The sequence below is a fragment of the Eubalaena glacialis genome, chromosome 3, assembly GCF_028564815.1.
Source record: "Eubalaena glacialis isolate mEubGla1 chromosome 3, mEubGla1.1.hap2.+ XY, whole genome shotgun sequence".
NCBI lineage: Eukaryota > Metazoa > Chordata > Mammalia > Artiodactyla > Balaenidae > Eubalaena > Eubalaena glacialis.
In genome coordinates, this window is record NC_083718.1 from 76,829,217 (window position 1) to 76,843,333 (window position 14,117).

At 43.4% G+C, this 14,117-nt stretch overlaps 1 protein-coding gene across 1 annotated transcript in view; it reads left to right on the top strand.

Moving 5' to 3' along the window:
• Nucleotides 1-1,479: 1,479 nt before the first annotated feature.
• Nucleotides 1,480-14,117, top strand: part of SLAMF1 (signaling lymphocytic activation molecule family member 1) — a 35,915-nt gene continuing 23,277 nt past the window's right edge. The window contains exons 1-3 of the mRNA XM_061185834.1: nucleotides 1,480-1,555; nucleotides 9,527-9,868; nucleotides 11,825-12,109. Of these exons, the coding sequence (XP_061041817.1) occupies nucleotides 1,480-1,555; nucleotides 9,527-9,868; nucleotides 11,825-12,109 (703 nt within the window). The remainder of the gene's footprint in view (nucleotides 1,556-9,526; nucleotides 9,869-11,824; nucleotides 12,110-14,117) is intronic.

Genomic DNA, 14,117 nt, shown 5'->3' on the forward strand with positions numbered 1-14,117 from the left:
CACTTTTGAAGGGTAATTTCACAGGGTACAGAAAATTATAGGTTGGTGGTTTTTTCCTCAACACTTTAAATATATTACTCCACTCTCAATTCTTGCTTGCAGTTCATTTTTTTAAATTAAATAAATGTGGAGACATTTTGAAGACATATATTGTGACCTCACTTGCTCTTCAGCGACACTACTGACTTTATGCTGAATAAGATGATAGTTTTTAAGTACTAGAAAATATTTCCTCAATTTTTTATGCATTTCACAGTGATCTGATATTTTATTTCCACAACAGAGATACAATAGATGTAAATGTTCTCAAGAGCATAGAGAATAGTAAAATGTAAAATAATTAAGAAGTAATGAGTTTTTATTCCCTTAGTTTTTGATATAATTTATTTAATCATAAGTTTATATAATTCAATTTTTAATAATGTAATATTTATCAATAACCAGCTCACAAGATTTCTGAAAATTTAACAATTGGCTCTCATGAGTTGGTACATGCTGGCTCCAGCACACCACTGGGTAGTGTTGTGGGGAGGATAGTTGGGTGTCAGGTGTTTGTGTGCGTGGGGGTGATGAGAATAAAGAGCACTTTCACATATATCACCAGTTCTTATTACCCTTGTCCTCTTAGGGAGGCCCATTGGAAAGTGCCTTTGACCTGTTAACATGGCCTTTCAGTTTCCTTGTGAGCCAATAATAGCATCTTTCCCATGTTTCATATTTATAGCTTAACTTATGGAAAAGCACAAGATCTTTCTTCTGTCAACTCTAGTCCCTTCTCCTCAACAAAAAATTAGTTACAAATTCTAAAATAAGGCGGCCCCTCCAAACACAGCACAGGGCTCACTAAATTCTACCACAGTGTACCCAGCAGGGAAATTGGGTTTCTGCCAGCTGACCCACCCTTGCCCACCCCCATCTCTCTGTGACTTTGGCACCAGGACCTGACTGCATGGAGAGGTGTTCTCTGAAATTATGAAACAAATCAGAAGTAAAAGGTCCATCAGCTCATTAAAGCTCAGTCATCCAAGTTCAACTTTGAACTAACACATCCAAATTTGGGGTGGCCTGACATGACTACATCTTTTTCTTTATATAATAAGAGTTACCAGACAGAACCGCCCAGAGAATCTTGACATCCTTTTCCGGAAGACAGCTAAGAAAGGGAGGGGGGAGCACATTTCTGCCCAAGGCTGGGGTTTGACCGAGGTGACTACACAGCTCCCTTCTCAGCTCTTGCAGTCTAAGCACCTGACTTTGACTTCTTGGGAACAGCAGAGTGACTTAAAGCCTGAAAGGAGATGAGCAATCCTCGAGGCACAGGCAGAAAAAGTCCCAGTGAGACAGGAAACCTGCTGGTTCCTGATGCATAAACTAGACAGTAGAGGCAGCACTTGCCTGAAAAAGAGCTCACTCTGCCGTGGCGTCTGCGAGCAGCTGCCGGGCTCCTCACCAGGCTCCCTTCCCTCTCCTCACTGGCTGATGGATCCCAAGGGGCTCCTCTCCTTGAACGTCCTGCTGTTTTTCTCCCTAGCTTTTGAGCTGAGCTGCAGAACAGGTGAGTGCTCATCTGTCTGAGGGCTTGGGTCCCATGATTACCTGCCAGGAATCAGATGTAGCCCATGGATGGAGAGAAGATGCAGGGGTGACGGGTTGTTTTTCGGCTGCCTCTTCCTCAGAGACTGACTCTGAGTTCTTCCTGCCTCTTTTAAAGAGGAAGGAACATTGTAAGTTACTGGGCTCCTGGCTTCTGAGGCTAAGCCCCACCAGTCCTAGTTTCCAAGGAAACCAGGAGCTCTAAGCCAAAGGCACTGGTCACATTCTAGACCAGCCTCTCTGGGTGAGAGGCTCCAGTCAAAGTCCTGGCTGAGTGGTTGGTTTTGCATGAGTATCCTTCTGGCAAAGACCCAGGCTAAGGGAATGAGCTGTAGGGACGGAGCTCTGGGAGAATATTACTCCTACAACCCTGTCCTGGATGGGAATCATCACACACCCAAGCAGACAAATGAAAAGCATGGTCCACCTACATGAAAGGGCTGTAGTGGGAAGAGAGGGTAGAAGTGAAAACCCCAGGCACTGGCTGAGAACAGATAGTGGCCACAGTGTGGTCATACTGGTGGCTACTTTCCTGGAAGAGAAGGCTCCAAGGCAGCAAGAGGGGGAGAGGCCAGGATTTTTGGAGCCCAGGGCTGGTTACAGTAAGTGAGAAATGCAAATTGGAAATGCTCAGGGTCAGGGCAGCTCCAGTGTAGGGCTAGACACAAGACAAAGTGTTTGGAGCTGGGCTCTGCTCCTGTCTTTCTGGTTTGCTGGTATTCTCTGTTTAGTAATAGCTGAGCTATGAGAAAAGGTGCTTGAGAAAGAAAAAGCCAAGCAAGGGGCAGACTTTGGGCTCACTATGGAGTGGGTGAGAATCTCCTTTCTGCTTAAATGCCTTGGGACTGTGGGAAGCAGTCTGGAGTGGAAGCGGCATTAAGGAAGGGGAGACGTCCTGAGGCTCTGGATGTTCTGTTCTTGGGGTTTTCAAACCCGCAAATCCATTATGGACTTTTCCAGGAGAAGCCCAGAGATATGCTAGGATTGTCAGAGGGGCTGCACTTGGGATCTGTCTTTTGCCAGATTCCCAGATGAATAGTCCTTCCTTGGCCCCACTTTTCCTCAGAATCAGACAGACCCATGGTTCTTGCTACCCAAGGTCTCAGAGAGCAATAATTGAACTGAGGGCTCAGAAAGCCAAACGGAACCACTTTAAGCCATCACAGGGAGAGTCAAATTTTCCTGGGTGCACCCCATTTGTGACTCCACCATTTTTGGAATTCTTCTTAGCGACTATCAGGCGTGGTGGGTTTGAACAGTGAGCTGGACTTTTCTATCTCTGTGCTGGCTTGCCTCCTGGCCAGTCTGGCCCTGGCATTTCAGGTTCTGCTGACAGCTGCTGCACGGAAAGCTTTGGAGGTCACTGGTCAGTGAGAAACAGCCCAGACCCATAGGCATGTCTACCCAATCGGTAGTGTCTCCCTTCCTTGCCTTTGTCTTCTCTGAAATATGTACAAAAATTTTAGTGTTTTTATTTTAAAATATGCACCCTTTTGTGAAACCCCAATAAAACCCAGATGGAAATGCTTTGCAAATGGGACAGGTCATTCATGACAGATTCACCCAACCAAGAAACCCCATTCTTGTAAAATCAGTACCCACTCCCTTTCCCATCTCTACTCAGCTTGACTTCCAATTCCCAGTCAAAACTGTAAAAATCAAAAAGTCCACATGTCCCTCCCCCCAATAAAGTGAATTTTCCATTTCCCCCAATGATACATTTTTAAATAGACTTCATTTTTTTAGAGCTGTTTTGGGTTCACAGCAAAACTGAGCAGAAGGTACAGAGATTTCCAACTACCTCCACACATGCACAGCCTCCCTCATTACCAACGTCCCCCACCAGAGTGGTGCATCTCTTACAACTGATGGATCTACCCCAGTGGGATTTTTTATTCCTTCATTCAGGTCCTCCTTGCCTCCTTCACACACATGAGGGGAGAGGTGAGGGACAAGTGGGGGCATCTTAGACTTGGCCCAACCTTGTTGTTCACTGGCCCATTGTACCCCAAGATGCAGATCTAGGCACTTTCATCTCTCAAAAGCTTTAATACTGTGATATAATGCCACTACCTTCACTGTCTCCAGTGTTGGACTGGAAATGAGAGCCTCAAGGCTATTTGGTTTTATCCATATATTGCCTTTGAACAATCCCATTCAGCAATGGTTTACTAAGGACACACGATGTGGCTAGCACTATGTGAGGTGTGGGGGAAGTAAAATGAACAACCACAGCCTCTGCCTAGTACTTGATACAGTATCTGGTACATGAGAGCCCTTCCATGAATGTTTGTTGAATGAATAATAATAGTATGTACAGCATCCTGGCTGTATACCAAACACTGTTGTAAGTGCTTTATGTGTATTATTCATTTAATTATCATACCAACCCTGTGAGATATGTGTAATTATTGTAACTACATGTAACTAATATATGTAGTTATTATGATTTTATAAAAGAGGAAAAAGAGGCACAGAGTAGTTAGCAATTTCTCTTTAATCACCCAGCCTGACTTCAGAGGCCTGAATGAATGAAACTCGATAAGCTTATGTTTAGGGAGGAGGAGAATCCTAAAATTTGTATCCAGGTCCCATGGTAAAAATTAGAATATGCTATCTATAATTGAAACATTGATTTTAATTGAATTGAAATGAAATATAGGAATTTTCAAAAGGTGAGAGAAGTTGACAAAATCAAAGAAGGAAGTACAAGGTGTATGGAAGTATTTGATCTGGAATTTGAAAAGTGGATAGAAACATCTTTCATCATGTAGCTTTCATTTAATTTTTTGTTAACTAGTTTGTTTATTGGAAGAGTATCACATGTATGTCTATAAAACTTCAACAGTATAAAAGGGTATAGAATGGAGACAAATCTCCCTTCTATACCCCTCCCTACTGTTACCAGTTTCTTACATGTCCTTTTAAATATATACATCAGGTAGGTTGGATTTTTATATAACTTGAAAAGAGTACTCTAGATGAAGGCACAGATGCAGAGGTAAAGTGCTGTGAGTTTTCAGGGGGAACTGTAAGTGGCCTGTTGCACCTGAAACAGAGGTTTCATAGCTTAGGCACTTCTAGCTCCTCACGTGGCAAATAGGGATAAGGGTCCCCTTCACCTCCCTACATAAACAACTCTTATGGATGTTATAAAGATAAAGGAGAGTACATTCAGATTTTGGAGAGAGAGAAATTAGACTCTGTTTTGTCATTTGTTCATTCATTCATTCATCTCATTCAGTTTTTTCATTCTCTTGGGCAAAAAAGATTTATTGAGTTCCTACCATGTCCCAGGTGGGTATTAAGATTACAGCAGTGAACAAAACAGACACAGTCCCTACTCCTGGAAACTTATAACTGAATAAGGATGACAAACATTGAACCAGAGTTAAAAGTGTGTTGAGTGATATGAAAGGAGAGATGCAAAGTGCACTGGAAGCACATGGCAGAGAAACCGAATCTAAGCCAAGGGTCAAAGGCAGAGGCCTGAAGGACAGAAGGAGTTAACCTGGCAAATAAAATGCAGTAATAGGCTTTCAGGCTGGGGAACAGTGAGTGCAAATATTCTAAGATAGAAAGACCCAGCAGCGTCAAGGAATGGGACCCAGAGGACAGCTGGTAAGACTTCAGTTTAAAAAGGAGACTTATTAAAGACACATTATCTTTTCTTTGTAAGCCTAGATTTCCCGTAAGAACTGTGAGGGCTCTGAGTCCTACCTGAAAGACATGCTGTAGCAAGATGCCCAGTATCAGGGCTGGGCAAAAAAAAAAGTTATCATTAGGTAGAATCCCATTCTGTGAAAGGTTTGGCTAAATGCTACTGATTTCAGGAAAATATCCACGGGCCCAGGTGAATCACTCTACTTTCTAAGTAGAATTGCCCTGGAAGGAAAGTGAGTTGGTGTTAACAGCTACAAATGTTTCCTCCAGACTCTCTTAGTAACCAGGGGCTGACTGAATCACAGACCCACTGGAAAACACTCATCAGGCAGTAGGATGTTTCAGGAGCTGGGACTCTACTTGAAGGGTTTTATGAACCACTTTAAAGTCCCCACTTATTTTTCCACTCTTGCTTAGGTGGCAATGAGTTCACATACCCCCTGCAGACCTGGCCACTCACACACTCAGTTGTTACATCATCATTCTTTATGTGGGTTGTAGCGTGTGAGGGTCTCTTCCTGATGAAGTTTTGATTCCACTCCCCATGACTGAGTCTGCCTAAACCACTCAGCCTTTTCTTCTCATCTGCCCTCTCTTTCTTTCCCTCTTTACCCTCTTCTTTTCTTTTTTCAAAAATTTTTTTCTTTTCTTTTTTTTTTGGCTACTCCCTGCCCCATCCTCTATTTCCTTTTCCCCCTGACTCCCTTCCAATTCCAAGTTCTGAAAACAACCATGGTGTAAAGAGTCTGTTGGGTTACATGGGTGGAAGGGGCACACGGGAGACACAGCAGGGTGGAGACTTATGGTCTATGAATGGGTATAATTTCCATTTCTTTTTTCTCCATATTAAAATTGATCCAAAATAATCAACAGTATGATGGCAATTCTCAACCCTGATTTGAAGCCCAGACTCCTTTGAGAGATGACATTTATGGCTATGCTCCCAGAAAAATGTACATATGCTTATTTATACCACTTTTGTACACAATTTCAGGGGGCCCATGTACCACATGACGTTTCTCCTTGCATGGATGGTTCTAGTTTTCTGTCATCCCTTTATTGGTAGAAGTTTAAGTTCAGGATTCAAGAGGTTACTCTCTTGGGTACTTTACCTACCACATTATCTGGACAGTCAGGCATCCATAAGTGTGGCTGGAAGGAATTCCAACATGCCCTCCAGTTTATCTTTATAAAAACAGCAACACTAGCACCATGAACTGCAGTCCTTATCGAATCAATTAAGCAACAAGGGAGAGCATTCTGTTTCAAGAGTTGATGTATTAGCAATATGTAAAAGAGCAAATGCCTAATTGTCTTTCTCACTATTCCTTAATAATGATAAGTGTCAGGAATTCCCTGGCAGTCCAGTGGTTAGAACTCAGGGCTTCCATTACCGGGGCCCAGGGTTCAATCTCTGGTTGGGGAACTAAGATCCTGCAAGCCATGTGGCATGGCAAAAGAAAAAAAAAATACTATGTGTCAACCACTCAAATCCTGATTTTTCTTTTTCCCAACCTCTGAATCTCTAGTCTGATATCAGCTGGGCCCTTTACAGGATCTCAGAGCATGTTGGTATCAAGAACATCTGAATCAGTTTGCCCAAAGTTCCAACATCCATCTTAACCACGAGTTATTGTGTCTTTTCTAAGTGGCTGCATTACTTAGGCAGACAGTTTTATTGTACTCTTCTGACTTTCTTATCAACTAGAACAATTTGTGCTCTCTCTGACTCATGGGGTCCTTCTTTTATGAACATTAGCTTATGGTTAAGTTCAATTATTAAGTTCAGTCACATACTGGGCAGACCTAAATAAGAGAGGTTTTAGTCAGGTAACATGGCTTTCAGCATTCATAAATTGAACAGATATTTATTTAAAGCCTACTATGTGCCAACCACAGTTGTGAGTCCTAGGGACAAAGCGGTGAACAAAATCAAATTCTTCCTCTTGAGAAGTTGGCATTCTAGTGTTAAAAAATAAAATGAATAATATATACAGTATAACATCAGACAGTGATAAGCACAACAGGAAGGGATAGGATAGATAGGACAGTCAGAGCAGGTATCTCAGAGAAGATGATTTTTTGAGCAGAAATCTAAAATAAAATGAGGGAATGAGCTCTTTAGATATGTAAGGGAAGAGATTGCAAGAGAGAGAGAGAGAACAGCAAATGCAAAAGCTCTGAGATGAGAATATTCTGGATGAGTTACAGACCAGCCGGAGCCAGTGTGGCCATAGTGCAGTGAGGACAGGAGATGGAGTTGGAGAGGTACCAGGGATTGGGTTATTCAGTCTTTGAAGCAATAACAGGGACTATGGATTTTATTCTATGGGTGCTTAGAAAGCCCTGGAAGATTAAAAGCAGGAGAGAGACAAAATCTGATATAGTTTTAAAAGTTTACGCTGTCCATTGCATGGACGCAGGGAGATTAGTTGGAAGACAATGGCAGGGCCAGGTTGGTGATGATGGTGGCTGAAAGTCCTCAGATGACAGATATATTTTTAAGGCAGAGCCAACGGGATTGCTGATAGATTGAATGTGGAGTATTAGAGGAAGAAAGGAGTCAAAGATGATTCCAGTGTTTTGGCCTAGGAATTGTAATGTTGTTTGCAGAAGGGGCTATAGAATCAAGAGTTCATTTGCTAAGTTTGAGATGCCCTTTAGACCTCCAAATACCAATACCAATTGGTGTAAGCAATTTGGAGTACTGTGAAGTGTTTGGGTAAGAGATATATCTCTGTAAGCATTCCAGAAACATGTCAAACTATGCAACTAGATAAGTGTGGCTGAGAAAGAGAAGAGGTCTGAGTACTGAGTCCTGGAATGCTCCAGTCTTAGAGGTCTTTAAGAGCAGAAGGTTCCAGGCAAGGAGACTGAGAAAGGGCAGCCAATGAAATAGGAAGAAAACCAGGAGAGTGTGTTGTTCCCCAGGCCAAATGAAGGCAGTGTTTCAAAGAGGGAATGTGAAATATGCCAAGTGAAAGCAAGATGAGAAAGCAAGGATGAAGATGGAGAAGTGACTTAGTATCATGGAATATATGGTGACCTTGACAAGAGTGGTTCCAATGAGTAGTAAGGAGAAGGCCTGTCTGGAGTGGGTACTAGGAAAAATAAGTCAGGAAATGGGAACAGAAGGTATAAACACACATTAAGGGACTTTGTGATAAAAGAAAACAGAGAAATGGGGAAGTGGCTGGGGATCGACCTGGGACCAGGGGAGGGGTTTTTAAGATGAGGGAAATTACATGTTGGTATGTTGTATGTTAATAGAAATAACCCACAACATACCATAACAATAACAAAGTTGATGATGCAAGGGGTGGGGGAAGTTGCAGGAGCAAAGCCTTGAAGGGGGTGAGTGCTCCATGAAGGAAGAGGCTAACCTTATCTGGGAGCAGAGACCATCCATCCAAGTAGGTAGGTTGACTTGGTGGTGGAAACAAATGGAAGTTCTCTTTTGTTTCTTCTCCTTTTTCAGTGCAATGAGAAGCAGGGTCATCAACTGAGGTTGTGGGTTTGTGGAGAGGGGAGGTGTTAAATCATCAGCAGTAGGATCCCTTACAGTGGTGGTTTGAAAGGTTTGGGTTTTTTTTGTTTTTTGTTTTTGGTTGTTGTTGGCTCAGCTTATTTGAAAAAGAGAAATAAAAAAATTTCTCGCCCTTGACATTGTTAAATATCTTAGCTTTTTGGGGAGTTAGGATTCCACAGTTTGAATATGAGGCTCATCTCCTCCTGGACTCCACATCCCTCAGACTTTTCTCTTTCCTCCTCATCTGAAATGATGCTTCTGTAACCTTGGTCTCTTGGGCTCACAAGCTCAGAATTAGTTTCAGTTACTCTCCATTCTTCATGCTATATATCCAATGGTGGTGGGAAGTCTGGCTGAGGAATTAATCCAGTTACTAGTTATATGACTTTAGGCAAGTCATTTAACTTCTCTATGCCCTAGGTGCCTTAACTATAAATCTGAGTTGATAGAATTCCCTCCTAGATCAAAGAAACCCAGTGTCCTATTTAGTCTATACAGCTCTATCATAAGTGATTTTAAGATTTCCACTGGAATTTTTGAACACTGAGAATATAGTGGGAAATACTGAGAATATAGTGGGATCCTCATGACAGTCCTTATAAACTACTAAGGACCTGGCAACCCCAGGGATTGGCCAAGAGGAAGAGGGAGATCGTCCAGTCTATTATTCCTGATCCACAGACAGGATGTGAGTCTCAAAGGCTTCCATAATAAGGGACTTCGTTCTCCTTCCTCCCACAGGTGAGGGCTCAACGAATTGCCCAGTGATGATCCTTGGGCGGCTGGGAAGCAGTGTGCTGCTGCCCCTGACATCTGAGGGGATAAGCAAGAGCATGAATAAGAGTATCCACATCCTTGTCACAATGGCAGAATCACCCATAGACACCATCAAGAAGAAAATAGTGTCCCTGGATCTGCGGAAAGGTGACTCTCCACGCCATCTGGAGAATGGCTATGAGTTTCATCCAGAAAACCTGAGCCTGAGGATCCTGAAAAGCAGGAAGGAGGATGAGGGCTGGTACTTTATGAGCCTGGAGGAAAACGTTTCAGTCCAGCAATTTTGCTTGCAGCTGAAGCTCTATGGTAATGACGGTGGCTTCCCCAGTCCCCAGTGGAGGGACGAGATAGTTCCTTGCCTAAGAATTTAGGCCTCTCTCAGAAGCAAAGGGTATTCAGAGTTGGAAGCAACTTGAAAGACATCTCAGTCCAGGGGTAAACCGTCCTTCAGGAAGAAGTTTTAGAAGTTCACAAATCTTTTTTTCGTCCAAATTGCACGTTAGTGATAGCTGATTAGCACAAGTTACCTTTAACCCCATTTTCTTGGGGCTCCAGGACCTCTTGCCTACAGCCCCGCTGCCTGTAGGCAAGAGGACCTGGAGCCCCAAGCGTCTCAATTTACAAATAAGATTTTATTTGAAAAAAGGTGTTTTTTTTTAATTAAAAAAAATTTTGAATACCACTGATCAAGCTCAACATCGCTTTCATAGATGAGGACACTGAAATCTAGAGATAAGTGGTTTGCACGTTCCTACTCACATCTGCGTAGGTGGGTTCACTGCACTAGGAGTCCTCGGAGAAGGAGGGTTGAAATTCAGCCCACACACCACTCACCAAGCCCCGCCTCCTGACAGAGGATTGCGTCTACCTGGTGGAAGAGGCATATTTTTCTCACTTAAACAAATGCTCTGATTATAAAATTGCTTAGTTGCAGAACTTAAACTAGAATGTAGGTCCATCTAAATCTAAGGCCAGTGCATTTTTGAGCCTCTTTACCTGCCAGCCCCTCTTGAACACACCCAGAGTTTGTCTCTTAAGTCCCAAGGCTCCCTTGAATTCCCAGGGATCCTGGCAGCCATGTGGGCTACCCTGCTTCTTCACAGTGAGTTTCTTATCTCTGAGGATGGGACAGGGAGCCCCAAACACCCAACATTTCTTTAAAATCCGCAGGTACCTACAGGAGAGACAGAAACACCCTCCCTGCCCTTCCCCTGGCCTTAGCATTCCCTTCCCTCCAAACAGTGTATGCAGAATTCCCACAGCCTTCCACCAGGTATCAGGGTGTCCTGATCATTCCAATAGTGTTCCCGGGGCAAGGCTGCCATGAGCATGAAGATTACACATGCATTTTCTAGAACAGTTCACTGCCTTTGTCACATCTTGTCTTTTATGATAAAATTCTTACCTTAGAAAATATGGTTTCTGCAACCATGGTGTTCTTCTCAAGTCAAAGAAAGAGTCTGAATCTTGGAGTCAGAAAGACGTAGTTTCAGATCTCAGTTTGGCTGTTAGAAGCTGAATGACATTATGTAAGACACTCCACCTCTCTGGGTCTCAGTTTCCTCATCTATAAAATGGGAATAATTATAACTAGGTTCATAATTGTTGAGAAAGTTGTTGAAAAGATTAAAGAATATTATGAATGTGAAATTCTAGCATTATGCCTGTCCTATAGTATGTACTAAATAAATAAGACTTTCCCTTTTACCTTGTCTATTTCACAGCATTAGAGTGAGATAAGTTGGTGAGGCCTGTGGCTATCCCAATTTCAGACACCCTAAAGCACTTGCTATAACACACACACACACATACACACACACACATACACACAGAGTATAGATGAAATCTCACCAGTAAAAAGTCATTCTTTTAGATCTGTGAGGTAATACTTTAGCCAAGGACAGTTAAAGCCCATGGGGGAGTTAGCTGACAGCAAACACCACAGGTAGAATACAGGAGAGCAACCTAGATGAGGAACAACAGAAAGGCAAGGGGAGGCCTAACAGTACTGGTAGGGGGGAACTAAAAGGCAATTTTTTCTTCTCTATTTTATCCCAAGGTGATCCTGGAAAGGAGTATGGGAGAGGGGTATATGAGAGAGGAATGGTATGAAGCAGTAGGTCCCCACAGAAATAAATCACACTGCAGATCCACAGGGAGGGAAAGATGTCATTAGGTTGCATTTTCTTCTAACAAGAAGGTTAAGTCAGCATTCCAGAGGATTCATTTCAGTGATGGCTCCCTTCCTCCTCCTCCTGACAGAACAGGTCTCCACTCCGGAAATTAAGGTGTTGAACTCCAGCCAGGAGAACGGGACCTGTAGCCTGATGCTGGCCTGCATGGTGGAGAAAGGGGACCATGTAGCTTACAACTGGAGTGAGGAGGCGGGTGCCCCCCTGCTGAGCCCCACCAAGAACTCCCACCTCCTGTATCTCACCCTTGGCCCTCAGGATGCCAACAACATCTACATCTGCACCGTGAGCAATCCCATCAGCAATGGCTCTCAGACCTTCATCCCGTGGTCCAGATGCAGCCTCGGTTCCTCAGGTGAGTGCCCTTGTGGCGGCTAGTACGCCACATTAATGATATGGGCTCAGTCCCCACCTGGACCAATTGCTCTTCTTCCATAGCCATGGTCTTCACCTTGGGAACAACACTTGATATTTTCTCTATAGTTTGTAAAAGCCTCCCATGTGCATTCAGTGAGTGGTTACAGTTCATAATGACCGGGGTGGCATTATGCTCAGTTCACAGTGGAGGAAACCAATGAGAAACGATGGAGCCAGACCTGGAGCCCAGGTCTCAAGTTGTGATCCTTCCTCTCCCCTCCTGCCGTGGCACCAACCTGAAAGGCTGGCCGGGTGAGGGAGTGCAGGTGGCAGGTCCTGACTCCCAAGTCCATGCTCTACTAATGGTGGGATGGTTCTATACCATCAATAAGAATTTATCAATCACCTATGCTGTAGGAAATTGGGAATAGATATGATAAATGACCTCTCCTCTCCATCAACATGTTATAAAGATAAGACATGACACATGTGCTCAACAATGAAAAGCAGGAAGTAATAAAGGGCCACATTTCATGAAATGTACTGTGAATCCCATAGCAGGTCAGAGGGCCAGGGTAGTCAGTTCTCTGACTAAGACCTAGACTGTGAAGTTTGGGAAAATGATAAATCATAGAGCACTTTATTATTGGCAAAGCACTTTCAACTGTATGATCTCTTTTGATCCTCACAATGGTCTTATCAGATAAGTGTTGTCATCATCTTCATTTCACAAATTAGGAAGTTTAAGCTCATAGCATGTAAGTACCCTCCTCAAGTTTCTTCAGCTAATAAATGGTAGAGTCAGCACCTAAACCTAGATCCTCTGACTGATCTTTCTCTGGAAAGATACAGCATCATTATTCTGTTATCAAAAGGAACGAAGGGCTGATTAAGTAAGCTCATCTAACCACTTGAGATTGGAAACAGGATAGACCACTGAGCCTTTTCATTAATCGATCTTGTGTCCATGCCTCAGGTAGGTTCAGGGACAGAAGAACAAAGGTGCTGGCCTTGCAAGGTATTACCTGTGCCCTGACATTTTTCCCTCTGCATCCACTGGGGGGAAACAAGAGTCATTCCAAGGAGACTCCTGCCCACAGTAGACTTGGTGTATATTTGGAGGGTTTTTCCAGATGACCAAGGATCCAGGGACAGAGGAATGCAACCAGGGCATGCCCTTCAGCATAGCATGTCCAGTCAGTGACTCCCCTGAGGTATTCCAGAGGGACTGCTGGGAAAATCCACCTGGTCTCTGCATCTGAGAGTTCGTTGGTGAGCCTAACCAACTGCCTGTTTCCTCCCCCAGCCATTCATGGCAGAGTCGGCCAGATGTCCACCCACTCAGTGTGTCTGGCTGCTTGCCCACAAGCCACATTCACAGTTTCCTCCCTCAGTTCAGACCTCTCTCTCTGCCCACAGCTATTCAGAACGCGCTGGTGGGATCAAGAAAGCAGTCTTGCATGAGTGCGGAGTTTACAGAATGTGACTCCAGTTGTCCTAGATCCAATATTACCCTTTTTACTCACAAGGATAAGCCACTTAACCTGTCTAAGACTTAGATTCTTTATCTAAAATAATAACAGCTGAAAGGTCTTAATTGTTTACTATGTGTCAATATGTGGCATCTCATTTAATCCTCCCAGCAACCAAATAGTATTAGTATCCCCACCTTACAGATGAGGAAACAAAGATATGGAAAGGTCACACACAGAGCAAGGGGCAGAGCTGAGTTGTCTGATTCTGAAATCCTCATAGATACTAGTGGAACAGATAACACACTTTTTAAATGCCTTATAAATCATAATAAAAATGTGTGTTTTTCCCTAGGGCTGAGGAAGGAGTAGCCCTTACCCCTGCACAGCCTTCTCTGGTCGTAGCAACCCTCTTAGAGTAAAGACAGGGAGCCAAATGTTTTACCCTGACCCACCTCAGAAAAGAGGAATAATTCTCTTCATGCTCCTCAATATAGTTTAATGAGAATTTAATCAATATTTTCCAAAGTCTTG